The 11,732-nt window shown below is 33.2% G+C and overlaps 1 protein-coding gene, 1 long non-coding RNA gene and 3 other non-coding genes across 5 annotated transcripts; 2 read left to right on the top strand and 3 right to left on the bottom strand.

Annotated features, from left to right (window-relative positions):
- Positions 1-82, bottom strand: TRNAS-GCU. Its single transcript has one exon. It is a non-coding gene; the product is annotated as a tRNA-Ser (tRNA).
- On the top strand, positions 253-2,026 carry LOC105173383. Its single transcript, XR_848742.2, has 4 exons — positions 253-653; positions 1,444-1,537; positions 1,637-1,715; positions 1,814-2,026. It is a non-coding gene; the product is annotated as an uncharacterized LOC105173383 (long non-coding RNA).
- TRNAS-GCU lies at positions 4,549-4,630 on the bottom strand. The gene has a single exon. It is a non-coding gene; the product is annotated as a tRNA-Ser (tRNA).
- Positions 6,769-6,850, bottom strand: TRNAS-GCU. Its single transcript has one exon. It is a non-coding gene; the product is annotated as a tRNA-Ser (tRNA).
- Positions 8,838-11,402, top strand: LOC105173382 (E3 ubiquitin-protein ligase SDIR1-like). Its single transcript, XM_011095097.2, has 2 exons — positions 8,838-9,778; positions 11,244-11,402. Exon 1 carries the CDS (start codon positions 8,983-8,985, stop codon positions 9,724-9,726), a length of 744 nt encoding a protein of 247 aa, XP_011093399.1. The 5' UTR covers positions 8,838-8,982; the 3' UTR covers positions 9,727-9,778; positions 11,244-11,402.

Below are 11,732 nucleotides of genomic sequence, written 5' to 3'. Positions count from 1 at the left end.
CGTCGCCTGAGAGATTCGAACTCTCGCGGGGAAACCCCATGTACTTAGCAGGCACACGCCTTAACCACTCGGCCAAAGCGACGCTGCTGGAAAGACTATTCACTATGTGTTATTATATAAGGACGAAGCAACACTTCAATAAATATATATATACTATATATATATTGATAATAGTGAAATCACAACAACAATGAGATAATACATTATAAAAAATTCACATACAGTAAATTAAATACAATACATGTGATGGGACTCAAACTATGACATTGTATTTAGGGGTGGGCGAACGGGTCGGGTTAATCGGGTCCCAACCCGATCCGATCGGATCTCAGGTTTTTGTTAACCCGAACCCGACTAAGAGTAGTCGGGTTCGGGTTCGGGCTATAGCATCCTACCCGAAGAACCCGATCGGGATAAAAGAAATAAGTCAGTTTGTCTTCACTCTTCACAGACGGTTCCTTGGCTCTTTCTCTTCTTTCCCACAATCTTCTTCCTCCAAGTCTCCAACGGTCCTATCTTCTTCTTCCCTATTATCGCTGCTGCCACCGAGTCGCCAACCACCAAAACTCCAAAACTCCGACGATTGACCCACCACCGCGAGTCCGCGACTTCTCCTTCTTCGCCGATAGAGTTCGTCGTTGCTATTTTGCTAGGTAATTTTTTTAATAATGGAGTTGTAATCATGTAATGAACCTAATGGTGATGCATATTTTGTGAAATTAGATTAGATTTTTGGTTAGTTGTTGGGTTTGTTTTGCATTTTTATTTGAAGGTACATTTCTATCTTTCTATGCATGTTAAGTGTTTGTTGAAATGCCAAATTGAAGTGTTTGTTGATTATACTTGAAATGCTCTATATATGAAATATAGATATCAAGAAATTACCAGCAGAAATTATCAAAGACCATGTTAAACTCACCAGTGGAGCTTGAACCCTGAAAACCCTCTATCCATTAGGAGATAAAAATAATTTGGCAGCAATATGCACTTGGAAGAGCGAATGCAGAATAGGTGAAAAGAGGGATTGCACGTTCCGCGGTGCTTGAAACTTTGATTATAAGCAAAGAAGATGTAAAATAATAGAGAAAATATTTGGAGATAAGCTTTTGAAATCATGTTTGTTTTGAAGCCCAATTCATCCTATTGTATCACTTTGAAATTACTAACTTTTATTTGAATTGGGATTGGTAGGACTTGTCATGTCCTCTTCTCAATTTCTTAAATTTTTAAGCTCACGTTTAATCCTTTAGAGCCAGTTGTCCAAAGTATCTTTCATCTCCATGCTATCTTTCTCTACTTGTAAGCACATATAGCTACTTGAAAACGTGAAGGATATCTATTTTCTCCTCCTTATATGAGAGTGCATGAAACAATTTGAAATATCATTTGCTTTATATATGTATATTGGACGAAGCTTTACTTTTTCGTTCTTATACTTTGCAGATTCGAAATATTGATTTCTCAATGGGCGGAATTAGAAGTCACTCTCAATCTCGGTCTAACTCGTCACCGAATGAACTTGAAGTGGTTGAAAAAGGTACTTATTTATTTATTTTCTTGTATTTTGATTATTGTTCAATTCTATGTATTCTACTTAGATATTTTACTTGTCTAACTACTTTCTATTTTGTTGTAGAGTTGACTAAGTTGGGGGTTGATTCAACAATTATGGACGTTTAATGGTGCTAACTGGTACTTATAAATTTTTTTACAAGGTATTAGAACGGTAAAACCTCATTGTGTAATATTAAATTTTTAATCTGTTTGTCTTTCTCTAATAGTTCTTCCACTTTGTATGTTTAATGGTTGACAGGTCGAGGACTCGAGGATGAAAATGTGATATGAGCTAGTTGCTTTTTCAGTCTGTAGACATTAGTATTTAGGAGGCCTTGGTTTTATTATTATTAGTGAAATAATTTACAAAAACCTATGATAATTTATGGATGTGATTGAACTCTTTTTTTTTTTTTTGTATTTATGTAAAGCTTTAAGTATTTGTGTCCATAACTTATATTTTAGATTTACATGGAGTGAATTACTTTCATTTTGAGAAATTGACCTTGTATATTTTTTGAAGCTAAAAAACCCGAACCCAATCGGGTACCCGACTTAGTCGGGTTCGGGTTCGGGTTCATTTTTTCCAAACCCGACGTGTCGGTACCCGACCCGAACTACCCGAACCCGAACTACTCGACCCGATGCCCACCCCTAATTATATTTGTAAATCAAGCAGGCAACATATGTTTGCATATTTGTCATAGGTCAAATTGAATATGGAATTATCAGAATAATAGTTGGAGATTTTGTTGGCACAAAATTCATTTTTATAAAAAAAAATTACGAGACTAGAATATACGTATAGGCAAACTAGAATTTTATAAGTTTAAATAAAACAAAAGTGTTACAATTCCCATAGTGGATATTATTCTTCGTTTTAAATTTTGATCCAAAGGCTTAAAGTCTATTTTTTTATGTGGACGCGTAATCTCTTCCTACTTTGTGGGAGAAATCACGAGATATCTTAAGATATGGCGTTAAGGCTTTGAAGATCTGATACCATGAAAAATATGAAATTCCCACTGTTGCAGAGTTTCGTCGTGGTAAAGACTTTTGAATTTGAGTACTGTTGATTTAATTTGTTCGATGTGTGTACTTATATACGTTGTTCTATATCTCCATGAGTTTAGAAACTTTTATTTGCACTGTATTATTTGGTCTATGTACCGAAAGTAATAACATTTAAGAATATGAAAGATTGTACACGCAGAATCCTTTTTGGTTCTCTCTTTAGCCCTTTATCTCCCTTAGGTGATCTTCCCCCAGCAACTTTTTTTTTTCTAGAAAACTATATTTATTTTGATAAATTAGTCGTTGTGGCACGTTGTTTCTACGTACATATGATAAATATTTTTTTAAATTTTAAAATATATTATAAATAAGAGCAAAATATATAAATCAGTACATTACATTAATAAAAAAATTATCAATTAATGTAAATTTTGAAAAGTTGAATAAGTTAGTTATTTTATCATGAAAGGTGCTTTTGCCTTGACAAAAAATTGGTACAACTATGTCATTAACCGTTGTTTGTGAGTGCGAAGGGACTTTTCTTTTTATATTAGTATAGAAATATAGATAACAGGCAAGTTTATATATATTCCTAAATTTTAATAGGACTTGTTACAAGAGTTATTCCTATCTATCATTACCAAACAATTAAGCTATTAATGAGTGGATTAAACCATATAATCACCCATAACATTAGAAATTATAGAAGATCTCCTTTTAAAATCAAATAATTTCATCCAACTAATTAAAAGGGTATTTGGTTAAGTTTATACGCTACTCAAAACATCTTTTACGTTCTATATAATTAATATTTCATAAAATAAAAATATTCTCATTATTTTATTATATTTCAATTTTAACCTTTACATACTCTCTCTCTATCTAATCTTATGATGCATAATGTTATATGAAAATCCAATGTCTAATTATTAGTATTAATTCTCATGACAATTTTTTTTTTTGTAAGAAAAAATTATCTATCAAATTTTTATTTAGAGCTAAATTAATGTGTAATATTAAAAATATTAAACACAAAATATGTTAAGAAAAAGCTATTTACTTTATCTTAATCGTATCGTATCCTTCTTTGATCATTTAAAATAAGAAGAGCTTATTGTCTATAGTAAATATAAAAAAGAAAAATATACTTTGTGTCTAAATTGAAAGTTATTTTGTAATTTTTACAAATGATGGCTAGGCTAGGCCCTAGCCATCAGCCACGTCTGGCAGAGGTAGAGCATGGAACCCCAGGAGGAAGACCTTTCTCATACTTACCAGGACAAAGCGCAAGCTCCCCTTTCAAAAGGCAGAAGAGGAGCCCCTTCACCCATGAGAATGTTCTACTATGAAAAGGAACATGCAGTCCTCCTCTCCCTTAGAGTGGGGGGGACTGAGTGGTATAACCTCATACTGGTGGACCAAAGGCAAGTTTACTTCTCGACCCAACGGAATAACTTATAAAACCAAAGAAGAAAAGATCTAGCAGGACCTTTCCTAAGTCCGCTCATGTGTGTAGCCCAAGAAAGCCCTTGGCCCAAAAAATACAAGTAGGCATGATGAGCTCATGAGCCAGTAGGGCAGTCTAATCCACGTTATGCATATGAACACAAAGGGGGAGCTAGACACTTAGGTGACATGTGCACAAAACTACTTGTATTAAGTTAGAGAACTTCCGCGGATAAAAATTATGTATGTACTCAAATTCAAAATGTCCGGTTTTATATCATTTTGATTAGATTGTATTGTTCTATTCTTTTAGCAATTAAAAAAAATATTATGTTTCTTTTGATTTACAATTAAAAACTTAAGCTAACTAGAACCCCATACAATATTACTACTTCCTAGTGTCAAAATTTTCTAACATTTTATAAGATGTAAAAATATATTATAAGATTTAATCACTTTTATTTTATCCAATCGTTTTAGAAACTTATTTTTACAAATAAAATCCTTGCAACAAATAGGTAGAAACGGTAAATACGTCGCCTGAGAGATTCGAACTCTCGCGGGGAAACCCCATGTACTTAGCAGGCACACGCCTTAACCACTCGGCCAAAGCGACTTTGATGTGCACTTATCATTTATTTTAACATATTTACTCAAAGTTTAATATAATAACCAACTAGTTGGCCGTAATGTATATTTTATATGGAAAAAATGTAATTTATCTTTCTATCATATTGTAAATGAGTAAATTATCTCCTTATGAATAAAAATATGTAGCAATTTACTAGCTTAATTATTTTTTTATTATTACAAGAAAAGAAAAATTACACGAATAATATTTTTTTAAATACTATAACAAATATGTGTTGAGTCGTTCACACAAATTGTATTTTACCTTTAAATTTACATTTTTTAGTGAGGGTAAATGTTATGACGAATAGTTAAGGAGGGCATAGTGTATTTTACCCTTAAATTTACACTCCTTCTTTAGCTTGTTTAGTCCAATTAAACATGTCTTGTTTTAATTTAATTAAATTCCTTACAAATTATATTTATTCTTATAAAATTAATTGAGCTCAAGAACCTTTACTTTTAATTAATATTTCTACATCCTTAATTCGACATTGGAATTAATTGGTTCTTAAATTAATTCAATCTTTGAATAATTCAATTCAAGAAAGTTGACTTCTTCAAGTAAGCGTGTGATCCATTAGATTCACTCTAGTGATGTTAAGGGTTCACAGATATTTGACTTGTCAAATTTAACTAACCATATAATTAAATTACCCTGAAATTAACTCCTCTACATCGAGAATCCATTTAGTCATGGTTGGAATTTAGCAACATGCCATGAAGCCCTATCTTTAGGTGAAGGTGGTGAAGCTTTAAATAATGAGTACCATGCAATTAAAGTCCTATCATCAATTATCTCCCGATTGAGTCCAAGGCATGGATAATGAGTTAAAACCATGTTGACTCAATAGCTATTCATTACTTCGCTCTATTTCTTGATTATAAACGGTCAACCTAAGAATATTACACCTAGTTATTGTGATATCTTGACCAAGAATTTTATTAATCAAAAATATCAAAACAGCGTAGGAGATCTCCTGCCTCATTAAGTCAAGTTGATGATCCATTGATGTGCTACTTTTCGACCTTTATATTGGATGGTTTTGTACCTGATTTATGATCATCTAGATGACCAAAGAATAAATGAGAGTACAAGGAATCCAATATAAGATTACTATGGTGCCTCAAGTTAAGAGGACTATTCTTGCACTGTCGTGTCAAGAAATACAGAGTTCTATGTTCTTACTCCAACGTAGAACGTCCTTCAGATCCATTCAGTACACATCATTCCAAACGAGCACCCTCACACACACATTAGTGTCCACACGCCAACGTGCATGAAACCAGACGTTCTCTTCATAAGAGCATGTGTCGTGTGGGTAATCCTCCACTAGATCAAGTGATATCCCCATTTCATTGATTTTTACTTGAAACTTTTAAGACCAAAGCTTTGGACATATATTTCATGATTACCATTAAATACGTAACCATGCACAATAGCCATATATGATCAAGGGACTTCATTCTTTTTGTACACAAACAAATTAGATAAAGTAGCTTTGAGTTGAATTTTAAGATAGATACTTGATGAGTAAGAGTTCATTTAAAATTATACTTATTGAAAAGGTTTAGCTCTTATACTTTCCTCTCGAACAGAATCATAGTGCTTGATTTTATTTTTGGCCCATCTCGGAAATGGGCCAAAATATGGTAAATGTTTGCCTTGATTTATTTGGAAGTTTTGGTAGTATTTTGAGATGTTTTAAAACAGTGGCTCATTTATTTTTTTTTATCAAAATAAGTCTATACTAATTATAGCCCTACAATTAAAAAATTTATATACATACTCATATATATAAATATATATAAAAGAGATATGATTTGACAATGAATAGTAGTTTTTGTCTCCCATTAAACAACATCAAACATACCATACTTATTTTATATTATCTCCAAAAATAAATTCGAACATACACACTATCTGTAACACATACTTATTTATCTTTAATTTTGTCTCTCTATCTCCACAAAACACACCAAAATAAGTTAATAATGAAACCAACATTGTGAATTAGTTTTGGGATAAGGACACATATGGCGTGACCAAAAATTTTTCGAAGGAGAGAAGAACATCCAATTTGTTTCCGACCAACAATGTTATGAGACATACATTATTAGATGCGTCGCCTGAGAGATTCGAACTCTCGCGGGGAAACCCCATGTACTTAGCAGGCACACGCCTTAACCACTCGGCCAAAGCGACTATTGATGCTGTGTTTATTACTAAAAACTATATAGCAATTACATTATATTTAATGTAATTACACATAAACCTCCTATGATTTAAAAAATTATACTTACTATCTATAATATTTATTTTCGTCCAATAAATGATCTTTTTGTTAGCAAAATTCATAAAATTTGCTGAGATTATAAAAAAAAAAATTGAATGAAAATTTAGATTTATCCTCAATCGATATTAGAGAAATAATTACTATTAGTTACAATATTAATGACTGTGGTTAAAAATATATTTAATAATTATAATCATATGTCTTCATGCCTTAATCATGTGAGGAGATATATCTTCATCATTATAAGGGTATTTTAGTCCAAAAAAACTTATTTGACCTGCAATAAGTTAGTCGAGAGTAAATATCAATTTTTATTCAGTTGTTTTATTAATACCAGCAAATTCAGTAAATTTTGAATAATAAAAGAACTTATTTGTTAGACGAAAGCAAATATCGGGGTGCTAGACATAATTTTTCAAATCACAGAAAATCTACATGTAATTATACCAAATCAAGAGAAGGGGTGTAATTATTCCTAAAATTTATGGTTTTTTGTGAAAAAATAATTAATAGTGACAAAATGTAAGTTTTTGCAAACACTTCCTAAGCATCATGACTTGATTTGCCAACTTGACCTTCGTCCTTTTGTTGATAGTATCCCTCTACTCTATCACTCTCTTTTTTATTTAGTAATTACACTGTACTTTTCTAAAATTAGTGTATTTAAATGTAGATCCCTATGGGAAATTATATCTATTACTCATGACATTTGTTTCGAATAATAAATAGATCATTCTATTAGTCAAAATTTCACCGAATTAGCTGATAAAAATTTGAATAAAAATTAATATTTACCATCAATTGACTTATTAATAACTTATTGCAAGGTGAATCAATCTTTTCTAACCACCATATAAGAGTGCATATATACCTCCTCACATGCATTAGCTTATGAAGATATAGAAAATGTAGTTTGATCATAAAAAGATTTATTTGCCCTGAATATGAATTTTCATTCAACATTTTTGTTGATATAAAAAAATTATATAAATTTTAATTAACGAAAGAATCTACTTATTTCTTAGACGAATCAAATATCAGGGTACCATATAATTTTTTGAATTACATAGAATTTATATATTATTATACTAAAATTTTAGAAGAGGACGGTGTAATTACCCTTTAAATTTTCTAATATATCCTTAATTATATTTAAACTTAATCATAATGCTAAGACAGTATTTGCAAGTATTTTAGAAAAACGCTTTTCAACTTTCGCCACACATAAAGCACTATTAAAGTGTTTGAAATGCCAATTTCCCCTTCTAAAACGACTAAAAAAAATATTTTTAGGCCAAAAGGTAGAAGCACCTTAGGGATGCTTGTAGCAGTTTTGACTTTTTGTAGATAAACTCAATTTTATTTTTGACTAGTTTATCCTTATTATAATAATTTTAATTCAACTTTATCACTTTCAATTTATTTCTAAAATCATATATTTAAAGTTGATATTAGAGTTCAAATAATTTGAATAATTTAACAATGATCAAATTTACACTTTCACATATAATACTTTTATATTATATTTATTATATCATCCAATTATATTATTTTGTTTACGATTATTATTTGATCAAACACATTTTTTTGTAATATTTTTAAACAATAAATATGAAATATACTAATCGAACTAGAATTTATTATTTTTTTATAGAAAAAATAATTATTATTAACAAACAACAAGTGAAATAATAAGCAAAATAGTATCTTTTAACTAGTAGGAATAAAATAGTTTTTAATCAATTAAATGTATTTTTAAAAATAACTTTTTTTTCAAATACTATTTAATTTAACTTTTATCTGCTTTTTAATTTTTTTACAAATATTATCTACTTTTAATTCCGCTACAACTTTCAACTTATTCTAATTTGTCGAAAAGCAGAAAATTCTGCAACACTCCCTACGAAAGTTAATGGCAGTAAAATAAAATAGAACGTAAAATGAAGTGTAGCGTTGGACCAAATCAAAATCCAAAGCAATCCTCGTACCAGTGAACTCGGAACACACAACAGAAAGATCCCGCCACCGCCCGCCGCGCGCCATGTCATCCTCCCCACCGATCATCACCGCGGCCCGCCTATTCCACCACCCCTCATACTGGTGCCATTTCTGCGACACCAGCATCAGCCTCCCACCCTCCCCCTCCCCCGCCATCCTACTCTGCCCCAACTGCCGCCGTGACTCTCTCGAACAGATGGAATTGGAGGACTCTCTCTCCCCACAAAACTCGCGCTCCATGGATCCCACTCCTGCCGCCACCCCGACGTCAGAAGACACCGTCATCAGTGGCCACTACCTTCACCGCCTCATCGACAGCGTCACCACCACCTCCACCGCCAACGCAGCCCCAAGGTCCGCCATAGACTCTCTACAAGAGATCACCATCACCAGCGATAGCGACCCCGATATGCTCTGCCCAGTGTGTAAGGACCCGTTTCTCCTAAACTCCACAGAGAAAATGATGCCGTGTAAACACACTTATCATTCAGATTGCATCATTCCATGGCTAAAGATAAATAATTCCTGCCCCGTGTGCCGGTTTAAGTTGCCGGCGGGGGAGGAGGGTAAGGCGGAGAGTGGGGTGCGATTTGCGAGGCTTCAAGATTGGTTCGGAGTTGATGAGGAGCTTGGTGATTTTGGGACTCTAGGTTACATTTCAAGGAGGCGTCAACGGAGTGATGGGGGGAGAATTGGGGGTGCGAGCCATGGGAGTTTGCTTTCGCCACTGCAAATTTGGGAGGTGGAGAGAGGGAACCGTGACGATGACGCATTTGCTATGGTCTAAACTTCCAGTGGGATGTTTGTCCGATTTTGTTCCGTTTGAGCAGAAATTAGAGGTATGTATGGTCTGATTTCTTCTTCTTGCTGTTCTGTTCGTGTCAATGGGATTTCATAGCTTCCTTGTTGAAGTGATTCTTATGTACTCTGCCACATTAGTTCACTGGATTTCTTGAATTGATCGCAGGCATTTATGTGGAAATTGTGTAATCTGATGGATGGTAGGATAAATTGTGAGGTTAGAGCTTTGAAGTGATGTGCATGTAGTGATCAGTTTGAAGGGCGTCTGTTCTCTTGATTTTAGATAGAAACTCTAGCAATGGTTTTCATGTGCAAAGAAATTCTTTGCCGGTTTCATGTCTGACATTAAGTTTAGTTCTTGTCAGATAGACGGTATTACATGAATCTTTGATGAACATCCCTGCATCTACACGCTACAAAAAAAAAAAATGAGTTTTCGCTACATTATAAATGGTCACGGCTTTAAATCAATACTATTAACCACGATTGAACAAAACAACAGCAAAAACTTAAATTTTACCACAATTAATCAATATTGACCGTAGTTTTTAGCCATAGCTATGAAATATGTGCTATGCTTTTGGCCACACCTGCAGAAGCAACAGCTAATGGCCGATGCGAAACTGTGGTTGATTTATATTTGCCACAACAACTAATCCTAGTGGAAAATTATATTTTTTCTAGTGTGCACATGATCTTGGAATTTTGATGGGAGTTTTCTGAAGTGGAATTGGGAATGAGAATGAAGTCTTTGTTTCCTATTTTCAGCATGTTCTCTTTGTGCCTTTGGTTTAAGAACTAGTAATTATATGTGGATTTCTATTGTTTTTCCGCTTCATTTGGCGCTTGATGATGGAGGGAGGTACAAATAAACTCAGATTGCTGAGACTTCTCTAGTTTAAGTATCGGCGCTGCACATTCTATATGCTAGCTATTGAGCATTTCTTGACTTATTCCAGTGTAAAAGTTTGTGATTGGCTTCAAGATTGCTTCATCTCAAGATTGAGTACAATTTGTTATCATGAAATTTAATCCTTCTTGATTTTATTGCCTCGTGGCTAAGGGAAGTTGCTCTGTAAAAGATGAAAATCCGAGAAATTGCTTTAATATTTTGCCATATCTTCAACAAAACACCGTATGTTCTACCGTTAAAGGCTTGGGATCATACAAATCTTTCTTTAGTTTAAATCCACTATCCTCACACAGACCCTTTTTATTGTTGTATGCAAGAAACTGTATAGTATCTGCCTTGGTTTTTCTTTCTCACAGTCCATCTCTTTGAATCTGAGTACTGGCTTGTGGTTCTGTTTTGCAAAAACTAACCACATGAGCTTTCAAGTTATTGACCATTCTTGCTCGACGTTTCGAGTCCTTGTCGGATTGCTACACGTATTGATTTTCATCTATTTTGGTAAAATGTTTATGTTTGCTTTTGCGATAGCCGATATGTTAATCTGAATCTTTACATCTGGATTTACATCTTTCACTCCTTTCTTTTTTCAGGTAATGTATATATCTTGGGAGGCTCTTGTTTCTTGTTCTTTGCCAACTTATGTCAAATAACGAGCTGCGAGTCTTGGCTTCTTAATGTAAGCACAAACCATAACCAGCTTGTAATGCAAACTTTGTGCTTTCAGCTATAAAACTTATCCTTTCTTGTTATGTTTGATTTTTGATGAAATAAGTTCGAATAGGGCTATTAATGCTATACTCGTATCTATGAAGTATATTTTGTACCTATATTCTTAGTTTACCCAATGGGTAGAAGACCCTACCCTGCCCTATCCAAGATCCAAACGAAATTAAATGGATACGGGTAGGGTTTAATGAGGAAATTTTGATTGAAAATATTATACGGAAACTTGTTTTTTTAAATTGAACTCCAACCTAATATACACGTTTGGTCTCAAGGGGACAGTGCGGATTAATCTTAATGTTGTGGTGAGAAGCTGTAAGAAACTCTTTCAACATATTTTTAATTACTATAAAAGT

This window comes from Sesamum indicum, linkage group LG11 (genome assembly GCF_000512975.1).
Source record: "Sesamum indicum cultivar Zhongzhi No. 13 linkage group LG11, S_indicum_v1.0, whole genome shotgun sequence".
NCBI classification, from domain to species: Eukaryota; Viridiplantae; Streptophyta; class Magnoliopsida; order Lamiales; family Pedaliaceae; genus Sesamum; species Sesamum indicum.
The sequence above is the reverse complement of the archived record's forward strand: the minus strand, read 5'-3'. Positions and strand labels throughout refer to the sequence as shown.